This window comes from Nanorana parkeri, unplaced genomic scaffold (genome assembly GCF_000935625.1).
Source record: "Nanorana parkeri isolate BGI_ZX_2015 unplaced genomic scaffold, ASM93562v1 scaffold808, whole genome shotgun sequence".
Taxonomy (NCBI): domain Eukaryota; kingdom Metazoa; phylum Chordata; class Amphibia; order Anura; family Dicroglossidae; genus Nanorana; species Nanorana parkeri.
The window spans coordinates 336,546-348,972 of NW_017307076.1; the positions used below are offsets into that span (position 1 = coordinate 336,546).

Consider the following 12,427-nt stretch of genomic DNA (forward strand, 5'->3'; position numbering starts at 1 on the left):
CTTTGGTGCATTGTACTGTGAATGTTACATTGTACATTAACATTTGTTACATTAAGGCAGCCTATTGATTTTAGATTGGCCGCCAATGCACCAGATCAGACAGGAAACGTATCGTTTTTCTTGTGTAACAATACATAGCACAGGTAGTGGATTATGAAGGTATGTTGAGATCTAATTCAAAGTGAATGGCACCACAAAATATGTAATGCACGTTACTGCAACATAATGGTGTACTAGAAAGGGGGAGGAGGGATTTATTCAATGCCATAAAATAGTGTTCATGAAACTCCAGCTGCTATTAACAAAAAATGTCCTCTTTTTTTTGCATATTTGCAGGTTACCTAATTAGTGGGAATTTTAACATATACAATTAACTACTGGCAGTAAGTATGGAATAAGTGACCTGTTACTGAACCTAATGGCCAAATAAGTGGAAACATTGCTCCACACGGTTACACATAATGACTTGCCTACAGCCAGTCATTTTCTGTCCTTTACATCACCAAATGTGCTCACTTCCTAATCATTGACAAATTACAATTTTGGCAAAAACCTATGATTGTCATTTTAAAGATGTACAACCACTTTCATATAATAAAATATAAGTCAAAACATTTCAGCAACTCTTTTTGAGGCTTTTCAAACGTTTAAACCAATATAACTTTTTATATAATTACATTTTGCTGTCTATACAGTGCGCACGTGTGTAATTTAGAGTTATTTTTACACAGACTCAGGGAAACTGTTTGCTTCAAAATATCCATTCAGGTGCAGGGTATTTTTTGTTTTAATGCTATGCTTGATTGTATGTTCCCTGGACTAGAGTAAAAAATAAACTTCAAATCAACACCTACAAGGATAACTAATTTGGTCCAAAGTAAGCCCCAACAACTCAAAGTAGCTCAATCAAAATGGACCTCATCCTTAAATACCCAGGTACCTGGTGCACTTTCAGTTTACTTAGAACTGGGCATATACAACAATCTAAAGATTTAGTTATAAATAATTATATTTATGCAGGATAGCCTATTAAAGATTCAGATTTGCCAATTTGTTTGGCTTTACTTACTCTGCCAGAAACTTACTCATGGGGAGTCAGAGGTCATAAAACATCTAAAGTCAGAGAGTTACTGGCCTGTCGACTGCCTGAGCTCATGGTAAATGTTCAACATATATATTTTTTACAAAGCAGCACATTGCAACACACAGTGGTGCGTGGAATGTTGGCCTCTCTGTACAGTGAATTAGGGTGCCATTCACAATGGATGGCACAACAACACACCGTAATCAGCAAGATGCGCTAACACATGTTATAGTAAGGGCTAGTTCACACCAGCCAATTCTGGCCCGAATGCACTGGTTCACATTCCAGCCGGCTCACTTTGTTTTGGGGCAGGATGGTGCATTGAAGTCAATGGCACAGCCGACACGCCTTCCGGCCGCAGCGCGATCGGCCGCCTGCGTTTTTCGGTCCAGTGTGGTCAGAAAAAATAGTGCAGCATTTTTTCTGACCGGACCGAAACACACCGCATTGATGTGCCACGTGTTCCAGTCCGGCCAATTGCACTGCAGCCAGAGGGCATGGCTGCTGTGCCATTGCCTTCAATGCACTGCCACGCCCCCTCCTGGCCCAAAACAAAGTGAGCCGGCCATGATGCCATCCAGTGCATTCCGGCCTGAATCATGCCCGAACACACTGGGCGGGTGTGAACCAGCCCTAATAAATGTTAAAATGTCCATGCATTGCTGTATTGCACATATTTGGATGGGCCCTCAAAGTCCATTTAGGACTGGTACTCTTCAAAAACTTCAACCATTCACACTGATCACACTTATGTCATATAATAAAAATATTAGTACAATTCATTTCTACATCAATAAGCTTTTTTTTTTGTTAATGTTCAATTATTCTCAACCCGCCTTGTACATAATTTTCAGTACACAAAAGTTTGTCTCCCCTTTTTCTCACCCGGGTATATATATTTCAAAGCACTTGTAAACTGCACATCTGTTGTTTCTGTGTTGCATTGGGAGGTGATAAAAGAGATAATACAACATGCACAAGCTTTGCACAAGAAAATGAACATTGTCTGCGTCACTTTGCTCTTCCTGAGTAGAAACCGAATTCCCAACTTACAAACAATCCATTTTTGGCAAAATATTCTGTCATATAATAAGGCAGCCAAGCTTTTTATTTTGTTGTGATGTCTTCTTTAATTCTTGCTTCATTGATTTCATGGGTATCTCACATTGATTTCTTCTAATAATATGTTTTTCATTTCTTAAAAAAATCATTTTTTTTCCTCCAGAGTCTAAAAGGCAATATCTGGTCTTTATATATTTTGTGTTCTTGAGGATTTCAGCTGTACTGATTCAAAACAGTGTTCTTTCTCCTGTAACAATAACAGTATTGATTATGAAGATTGAACTTTAAAGTTATATTAAAATTCAAAGGTTATCTTGCTTAAAATTGTATCTACGGCTATTTTTTTCTTGTTTAATATAGATAGAGTGGATAGAGTGCAGAAAAGTGAGAACTTCTGTTTGTATTGCTGTCTGCATTCCTATTGGGGAGATTAACTTTCTATATTTGACCTGCTGACTGTACCAATTCTGGTTACCAGTAAAGAAAGTGATAGGATATCTAAAATATAACACTTCTCATCTAAATACAAATAAAAGGGAAAGCTTCCAATAGGGACTTGTGCTGCAGACAAATATCAGAGGGGATCCCTCCCACTCTCTCGATTTCTGTTGTGTCTCCAGGGCAGGAAATAAAGGGAAGTCTCCCCAATGAGACAATACAGGTCCCGTAAATCATCACATTCTATACACTGTTAACAGATATAAGGACACTGAGGAAGATTCCAATGCTGCAGCGGAGGAGGAGGCAGGCTGGAGGGAGCACTGTCACAGCTGGCCAGCTCGGAGAGTCGGGTATCTTAGTTTATTTTCTCCCTAGACACAAACGATCACTTAACCTTTGCAGTGTGGGAGTAGCCCACTACAAAGGGTTAATACAAAGTTTTCCTGGCGTATTTAAAACTCATATATACTTTATGTATAATTATGAATCATTTATTTGCCTTACCTTTGTTGCAAGTGATTTCAGCTTTTCCAGTATTGATTTCTTATTGGAATAGACCACGTCATCGTCATTGTCTTCTCCCTCCATTATGGCACAGCTGTCAGGGGCAGGAAGCTCGCACTCTTTGGAATTAGCAGTAATGATTAGTTTGGAGTATTTGTATTCAAGCCTATGGAAAAAAAAAGAGTAGAATATGCATATTTAGAAATAGTTGCAGCAAGTGTCTAATACCCTGTCCTCTATTTCATTATAATCACAAGACATGCTACAGGCATATATTTTAAGATGTTGTGCAATAATTGCTATCTTGTTCACATTAGCTGCAGTGACATTTTTCACTACTTAGAGAACGAGTTTTTAGAACATTAGGCTTATTAAGCATTTTGCTTCTGGTTTCATTTTCATTCATCTTATGAGAACCAGAGACAAAATGTGTCAAACTGTACGTTGCTAAACTACATCCTACTGAAATGCATAGATGGAAACTATAGTTACGTCTTTTCTCTGGTGTCTCTGTGCTGCTTATTAAGCTGCAGAGAAAATTCAGGAGTAAGGACAGGTCCTTGGCTAGAAGTTGGCAGGCTCATAGAACTGTTACATTGGCACAATGGTGAACAATGTGGCCTGACATTTCAAATGTACCCAGGTCGATAGCCCCTCTAACAGCCCATGAACACATATAAGTGCAGTGCAAGCGGAATAATGCTATATGTATGAAATATTGTATGACACTTTGTATATCAAGGTACAATCTGTAGTGAGACCTAACACGTTAATATATTTACGCCAGTGTGGTTATTAAGTAGCTGTCCTGAATAAGGGAACTACAAGGATACAACCTTCTTAGGCAGTATACTGACAATACATATTATAGTATTATACAATTTCCATAACCTTAAAAAGGAACTCTAGCCAGAAATATTTCCTTACTATGAAAAGATGTCCCAGGTCTGGGGGGTACCATATTGCTGGTTACAAAACAATCTCTCCACAGAACTTGAATTCATAGTCCTATTGGCTTGCTGTGACAGCAAATGTGGCATTTTATCTCAGCTGATATTCAGGTCCTTAAAGATCAGCTCAGTTTTTACAGACACAATGCTAATAAGTTGGGAAAGGGGTATGAAGGGTATTCCACTGGGGGCAACAACTAAAGTGAACCATTCCACTGATGGAAAACCCTAAAGTAAACCTGTTCCCAGACTATGCACAAAAAAGTTTTTATATATTAGGAACAAGCAGTAAAAACACTTTAAAACCACCATTCGCCTCTGTAGCTATAGGCATTGCAAACAATTGTCTTCAAAGTTTGCAACAGACGCACAGAAATCTTATTTTTTTTGCCTATTATTTTCTATTGCATCAGAATCTTGGCAGCCCATCAGCTTTTGAATGCAAACAAACAGCAGATGTTTTAAGCTGTTAGAAACCACTGAAAACTATCTTTAGAATCTTTGTTGTGATCCCAAACAAGTAGTAATCAGCACCTCTGTAACATTGTAAAAAATTCCACCTTTAATAGAAAATCTTCATAAGAACATTTCATGTAAGCATATAGGGGTTGATTTACTAAAGGCAAATAGTCTGTTCACTTTGCAAGGGAATTTGCATTTACAGGGGAATTTACTCTTAGCTTTGTGATTTTTGTGATGGTGACAATCCACTTTGCAAAAAATTCCCAAGGAAGAACAAAGAAAATAAAAAACATTCTTTTTGCTTGCACATGATTGGATGATGGAAGTCAGCTGAGCTTCCCCTCATTCACTAAAATAAGGGAAAATTCCCCTGCAAAGTGCAAATTCTCTTGCAAAGTGAACAGTCTATTTGCCTTTGGTAAAGCAACCCCATAATGGCCATAATCTAAGCACAGGTGCACATAAACCTAATAAAATGCAACCCAATCACATTTTAAGTAAATAATATATGTGACTGGAGCTTCACTTTAGGTTTCATATTGACAGTCATTAAGGGATAAGGGAACAACTAATGTCTTAAAAGAGAATTATGAGGAGAGTGAAATACACTTATCCCCATAATTAGAGGCAACTTTGACACTGAAGCTGTCACACGTTGGCTCTATTGAACAAGAACTGAGCGATCACATACCGCTGATCATTCAGTTACTGATCATCTCCCTGCAGAGAGTGGGGCAAGGGAAGGCAGAGAGGCAGAGCATGCTGTCAATCAGGTAGTGGAGTGGTTCTCGACACTATTGTCAGGATCCATCCCGGCTGCAGAGCGCTTCTGCCCTGTCAGCATATAGTGGGCAATAGCCTGCTATTTGCTGACTTTTGGGTCACAGGAGGACATAAGTATATGTCCTCCTGTGACCCTAAAAAGAACTATGGCAAAAAAGGTTGGGCCATAGTTCTCTTTTAACATCACATGAAGTAACTAAGTAACTGAACATCACATGAAGTAACTAAGCACTACATAAGGCTGTATAATGTTTGAAAATTGCTTTCCCCCGGTTTGTACATGACTAGAAGCCAAGACACCTTTAATACATATATTTATGTCATGCCCCTCTAAGTACTTGTGTTTTGTATATCTATGTGTACAGAAATTACCGGTTAAATACTGTAACTTTGAAATTTGTGAATTTTATTGATCTCCAAATTATATTGGTTACTATAAACACATGATAACACTCCCAGACCGTGCATAAAAATCAAATCAAACTTTAAATGTACAATCTGCACTCACTTTTGGGTTTTTTTCCAGAAGTAACAGGTCAGTGCTACTAGAAGAACTGCTGCGAAGGCACCAACACCAGCTCCCACTTTCAGCCAGAAGTCTATTGATTCACAGGCCGCTGTCCTTTTTTCTGGTAGAGGTACACCTTTCATGCACAGTTTCGGCTCATTCCACACATAATGAGTTTCCTTCAAGTTAAATCACATATTAAGAATGCTATATAAATATCAATAAGGTCAATAAAAAGTATAATTTTGATAACACTTGTTTATTCTTTACTGCTGAAAAACAGGACTGCTTAGCTGTTTTTTTCATTGGTAAGCACATAAGGGTTAAAATCCCAAGAAAAAAGTATCTCCTTTCCGACCTCCACATCAAATTAGAAACCAGATATATAAGCCTGTTATTCATATAAGTCAGCGTTAATGCAGCCCTGACCTGCCTGTATCAGAGTACTTATTATATGCTGCAGAAATGCAGTGTTCTCTAAAATCTTGCTTATGCATGGGCTTGGTCATAGAATGGGTGACAGGAAAGAACATTTCCAACCCTTGGAAATAAGAACTCTGACTTGTGTGCATTGGAGGTTTTTATTTCTCATGTACAGTTTGATGATGAAAAAGAGAAGTGTGAAGTATCATAATGGGTCACCCAGATGGTTTAAGTGCTGTAGATTAGGCACCTATGCATTTGGTGCAAAACTGAAAATATTCAGTATCAGTAGTTTGGCATTGATAAGGGGATAAAAGTTAGATTAAGTTTAGAGTTAAGAGTAGATGTTATGGTTAGGGTTAGGTTATAGGGGGTGAAGTGATAAGTTATGTTTTAGGGTTAAGAATAAGTTTTAAAGGGTAAGTTTCAAGTATAGGGCGAGGCTATGGGTTAAGTTTTAAGGGGGCTGGATAAGGATCGTGTTTTATGGTTAGTTTAAGGGTTAATTGATGAGTTAAGGATTTGTGTTAAGGGTTTATATTAAGTGTTATAACATTCTCAAGAACCAACAGAAATTTCAGTAGACTGCAACTTATTAAATACCTGCTGTCCTTTTCGACAAGCTCCTTCTATCTTTTGATAGTCATTTTCCATACAGAGAGGACATGCATCTGCTGTTTCCCAGAGGAAATGAAAACTGCAACCATCACATGTACCAGCAGGACATAATCTACAAGACAAAAAGTTCATCCAATTCTAAAATATCTATTCACCTGTAAAAATGTAAACCATGAAAAATACGGGGAGAACATTTCTTGTATGTCATTAACACCCTGGAACAAGTACTAACTCTGTCACATTTAATAGGGGTAATAATATAAAGTAACATAGCAACCAGAGAAAATTCAAAGATACTTAGGAAGACTAGCAAATTATGATTATTGATCGTTGTATATAGGCTAATGGACTTTGATCTTGGCCTTGCTAGGTAAGCCCTAATGTCGATTACCCTGCTGTACCTTTTATGGTGCGAGGAATGCCAAAGACCCTCTCTGCAGAAAATCAACTTGGATCACCCTTCAAATTAAAATACTATTGCCAAGATGATAGCTCTTGATAGGATGCTGCCTGCCATATCTTACCTTTGAGCACCAAATGTGCACCAGCTCTGCCCTTGCTAATTTTGAAATACTTTTTGTTTATAGTATGCCTGCTAGCCTCGGCTGACAACCCATACTACTAAGTATAAAGCAAAAGTCCCAAAGATATATAGATCTCTATATAGATAGATAGATAGATAGATAGATAGATAGATAGATAGATAGATAGATAGATAGATAGATATGTATCTATCTATCTATCTATCTATCTACACTGTATATATGTTTATTAAAAGATGTGCTCACTGAAAATATAATTTCCTTGCAATTCAAAATGCAGTCAAAACTTCCTTTTAAGTCTAGACACTTTGACATTTATACAGTGTTTAAATATGATGTTTTCACCTGTACCTGATTTCATGATGACACAGTAGCAGTAGAATGTATTATGAAAAAGTTACTTTTGTCTTCCTTAAAGCACATACACGGCCCGCCTATTTTCTATATCTCTCAAATACAGGGAATCTTACATTATAAACATTACTTAGACTTACTAATAAATGAAATTCTAGTACAATGATCTAGTACAGTGATTTAATAAACATTTGAAAACGTAATTTAATGTCATCTTGAAGATGAAAAAGGGCATCCACTTTAAATTACCTGGGCACTGAAATATCTCCTTGACCAAGTTTTGTAGGGTTGCATCTCAAAGAAATCACTGTAGCTCTCCCTTTTTCACATGATGATGTAACTTCAGAAGATCTAAGAAAATAAAAAAAGAAGACCTGAGAAAATATACCATACAAATCCAAGAATCATAAGTTTTTATGGCTGCAGTATTACAAAAAGTTAACCTTTTTTGGAGCAATAAACACCAAGGCAGAGAATATGACATTTACCAAACCTCCACTGCTGGTGTTCCAGGTGTCAAAGCCACATTCACCACCAGTAAATGTTTAATGAAAGTCACATTTACTGTATTATATATATGCCCCCAAACTTCCTGCACTAATACCATTATGTAATCAAAATCTGTATCACAATATAATGGCTGATCCCGTGCACATATCTTGCCTTAAAGTGACACTAAACTCAAGAGTTAAATCTAAAAAAAATGCATTCACGTATCCTATTAACAAAAATGTATCTTATCTGTGTATCACACAGCCGTAGATCCTCAAATCATCTCTGAATCCATGCTGACACTGTCCTTCCTTCTGGAGGGTGGGTATTTTTGTTCTCCATGGTCCCTGTGTGTGTTATAAAGTAGGCACCTCTACGAGCTCGCTCCACTGATAGACTACAATCTAAATACAAATTAGTAAACTACACATGAGCTTGTAGTCCATTACAGCAGTGAGCTTGGAGTGGTGGCTACTTTACAACACACACAGGGACCATGGGGAACAAAAGTAGCCACCGTCCATAAGGATGGGCGGGTTTCAGCACCAATTCAGAGATGATTTGAGGATCTACAAATAGGATACATTTTTGTTAATAAGGTACTTGAATGCATTGTTAAGATTTAACGCCTAAGTTTTGTGTCACTTTTAATTCTAAAATGCGTTTTGCTACCATTTTCTGTAGATAATACTGAAAGGTTTATTATTCTGCAATAACTAAGATTAAAGCAAGTTGATAAAATTCAAACTGAAATATATTTTATTAAAAAAGTAATATTAACCAATCCCCAACTTACTTGAAAAAGAAATTTATATCTGGTATCTTCTTCACGGCAGGAAATGTGTCTGGCTTAATGCTGGCTTCTCCCAGGCTTGTGCCTGCTGTAGCACCTGCATTGATAAAATAGAACACTCACATGAAAAGCTATTAATTTTATAGCTAGGTAAAAAATTACAATAGCAAATACTATTTATTTAGATTTGGATACTCACAGGTGATAAAAATGCATTTCGATAATAAAGCAAGAAGAATTCTGTATGTCCTGAAACTGTGCCGAATTAGCTCGAGGGTTTACATGTTCTTCAGGCCTGAGAGCTGAGCAGTGACTATTTTTATAACATAATCCTGTGTTTTTACAGAACTTGCAGTATCTTCAGAACAGTAAAGTGATTTAAAAACTGGACCAAGGAACACTGCATCCTTAAATATATGCCTTTTGTAGTATTATGATCTTTCATTGGATTTCTGATTTTTCCTATAATTAAGCCTGTATGTTATTATTTACAGACTTGAGTTGGTCTGATTTTTACAGGCTTGGTCCAGATTGTAACCAAAAACAATTCAGTCACGCGTCAAGAAATGTGGCTGTATTAATTGCTGATGAGTTCTTGCCTCTTAGTGATTAGTATATTGTAATAAAGACTTATAGTGCTGTATTGTAACATACCTAGAAAACTATCAGCCAAGCTAACTGATTGTGATGACAAAGCTGTTCGGAATCCCTTGCTGTCAGATGGGATGATAGTGGATTGGCAGACAAATGTTTTCACAAAGTTGGATATGTCGTCAGGCTCTGCTTCCATGTCTTTGGCTGTGACATCAGTAATGTTATCAGTGCATATAGCCATCTTTTCCCCCTTAAAAAAAAAAAGAAAAAGAAAAACACATTACCGCTACAAGATAAAATTACATTTAACTCCAAACTTTAAAATTCTACACCACATGTGATATCAAAAGGGGTGAATAAGTAGGTTTATGGGGGTCAGAAGTGGTTAGCATACAACAGAAACTGAATATCACACACTTGACAAGTGTGCCACTGATGGTGGTACCCACGCTTGTACACACTATTCCTGTACATCCAGGTACATTTGAATAGTGCTTTTTCTCTATAAAGTGTGCGGGCTAAGTGTAATTGACATCTCTAAACTCTCCTACCCATGAGCAATAGATCAGGAGTTGCTGGAGAACTAATAAAGGGAGAAGAGAAGCTCATTAACACCTTTTTTACAATTATATTGTCATAGACAAAATTCTCTTGTATCAATCTGCAAACATATCCATATTTCCATACTTTACATTTGATCTTGAGATCCACAAACCTCTCCATATCTCTTTGATTTGAATGTGATATACTGGTATTATTAGACTAATGGGAAATTGAAATACCATTGTGTATGACCCGATTATTCTGCAGTATGACACTACACTCAGTGACACTACATGAAATAATTCCCTTAATACGTGTTGAACTGTTCATTGTGACTTTCGTTATAATAACCCTAAGTTCTTACTTCATTTCCACACAGACTGATGTTGAATACGTGGAAGTACTTTGTCCCTTTGGAAGTGAAACTGGGTCCATTCGTGAGGGTTGTTACACTGCTAAGTCTGTTGAAATTGTATATTAAACTTTGGTTTTCATGCATTATTGACCAGGAGCAGTCACTAAAGCAGGCTGAATGATCCTGAAAAAAAGAAGGAATATCATTATGAATAAGATGTTTTAATTCTAAAATATTTCACTCCCAATACAGAAAGTTAATAAACCTAAATAAAATGTAAATATTAAAAAATCAATTGAAAGCATACACACAGCAATATATACATGTCTACTACATTAGCTTTTGTAATTTAATTATTACTCTTTTATTCTCTTTTTTAAAGTTTTCCATAAAACAAAGTTTATTAGGGGTAGAAATTACAGTTTATTGGCCTTGTCAGATGCATGTAGCAGCAGTGAAGCTGTCTTCACCAACCACAATTACATGGACTGAGTGGTGAGGCTTGGAGGAAAGGGAGTGTCGTTTCACACCATAAGGCACATATTTGAAAGGGTTGTGCAAGTGTCTGACTGAGAGAAGGGTACAAGACAGCTCTAGCAGCTTTATAAAATATAAAGCGATATTTGAATTGTGCTCAGAAGGGTGGTTTTTGTACAGTTTGACTCAGAAGAATTACATTTTTTAAGATTCTGCATTCATTTCAGATGACCCTGCAATTTAATATATGAGGTTAAGAGATATCAGAGAAGAGATGAGACCACTTATACATGTCATGTGTAAGCACTTAACCTTTACAACATTTAACAGCACTTTTGTGACACTTTTGTGTAACTTTATCAATAGAGTTAACATTACAGAGCACAGCTAGCTGTTTGTTTTCTCAGCCTAAGGACCAGCCACCAAATTGGGCTGCTGACACTGCAGTTAGCCTTTAAAAGCCTTGGACTTAAGCTATCAGATCAGACAGAAGGGAATGGGCATGCTATAGGAGCACTTAGCATAAGGTACCTTGTTACTTCTACTTGCAGGACCGCAGGGAATGCAGGCCTCCTTTCCATACACTTGATGTGGAGACAGATATGTGTTGACTGGGCATTCTTTACATGTACTGCTCTCTTTATCAATATAATGCCCTGCAGGACAAGGGACACAGGAAGATCCTAGCTGTTGAGAAAGCATGGCACAGGCACGGCAGGTTGATGCTACTCCATCCATAACATTGGTTGCAGTTATTGAATAGATCTTTACAACATCGTTTATATAATGTCGGCTCTGGAAGAAAAAAAACCCACAAAGGAAATTTTTACTCCTTGCTAAGTAAACAGTGAATAATGCAGTATAATTTAATTTCAACTCAAATTTTGCTGCAATATTAGCCATCTCAACAAATTAAAAATGTGATCAATGGTTTTTTAAATAAATTGAGACAGTCTTAATAAGAGTGTATTATGCCTCTGCCTACACAAACAACCAAGATAAGAAAACTGTTCATTATTTCTAAAGTTATGTATGATGGTTAATGAAAATAACATAAAGACAATATTTATGCAGGAGTTTATAAGATAACATATTAAAAAGATTTGTCTCTGGTAATTCCAGGGAATGCATTTATGGTGTTCCATTCTCATGAACTAAAACAATTTATCCCCATTCTTTCAGCCAGAGGAATAAAGATCAACTAAGGAATGTTAAACAAAAATAGGATTTTTGGACTCAACATAAAATCCTTTTAAGGAAGTTTACTGAGGGACACAAGACGTCTTCACTTTTGGATTATACTGCAATTTACAGAAGGGTTGGACACTGTCAAACAAAATAACTATAGACCAGCCCAGTATAACTCCCTCCTACTTCCAGCATGCCTATGTTTTGTAGCAAAGCAGTACCAAGAGGATGTTTATAAACAAAGAGGGGTGCAT

The 12,427-nt window shown here is 36.9% G+C and overlaps 1 protein-coding gene across 1 annotated transcript in view; it reads right to left on the minus strand.

Moving 5' to 3' along the window:
- Nucleotides 1-1,921: 1,921 nt before the first annotated feature.
- Nucleotides 1,922-12,427, minus strand: part of KIAA1324L (KIAA1324 like) — a 73,305-nt gene continuing 62,799 nt past the window's right edge. Inside the window, exons 14-22 of the mRNA XM_018565039.1 lie at nt 11,517-11,780; nt 10,518-10,691; nt 9,671-9,860; nt 9,020-9,113; nt 7,981-8,082; nt 6,821-6,947; nt 5,795-5,973; nt 3,092-3,257; nt 1,922-2,393 (exon numbers count right to left, since the gene is read on the minus strand). Coding sequence (XP_018420541.1) covers nt 2,334-2,393; nt 3,092-3,257; nt 5,795-5,973; nt 6,821-6,947; nt 7,981-8,082; nt 9,020-9,113; nt 9,671-9,860; nt 10,518-10,691; nt 11,517-11,780 — 1,356 coding nt within the window. The 3' untranslated portion in view covers nt 1,922-2,333. The remainder of the gene's footprint in view (nt 2,394-3,091; nt 3,258-5,794; nt 5,974-6,820; nt 6,948-7,980; nt 8,083-9,019; nt 9,114-9,670; nt 9,861-10,517; nt 10,692-11,516; nt 11,781-12,427) is intronic.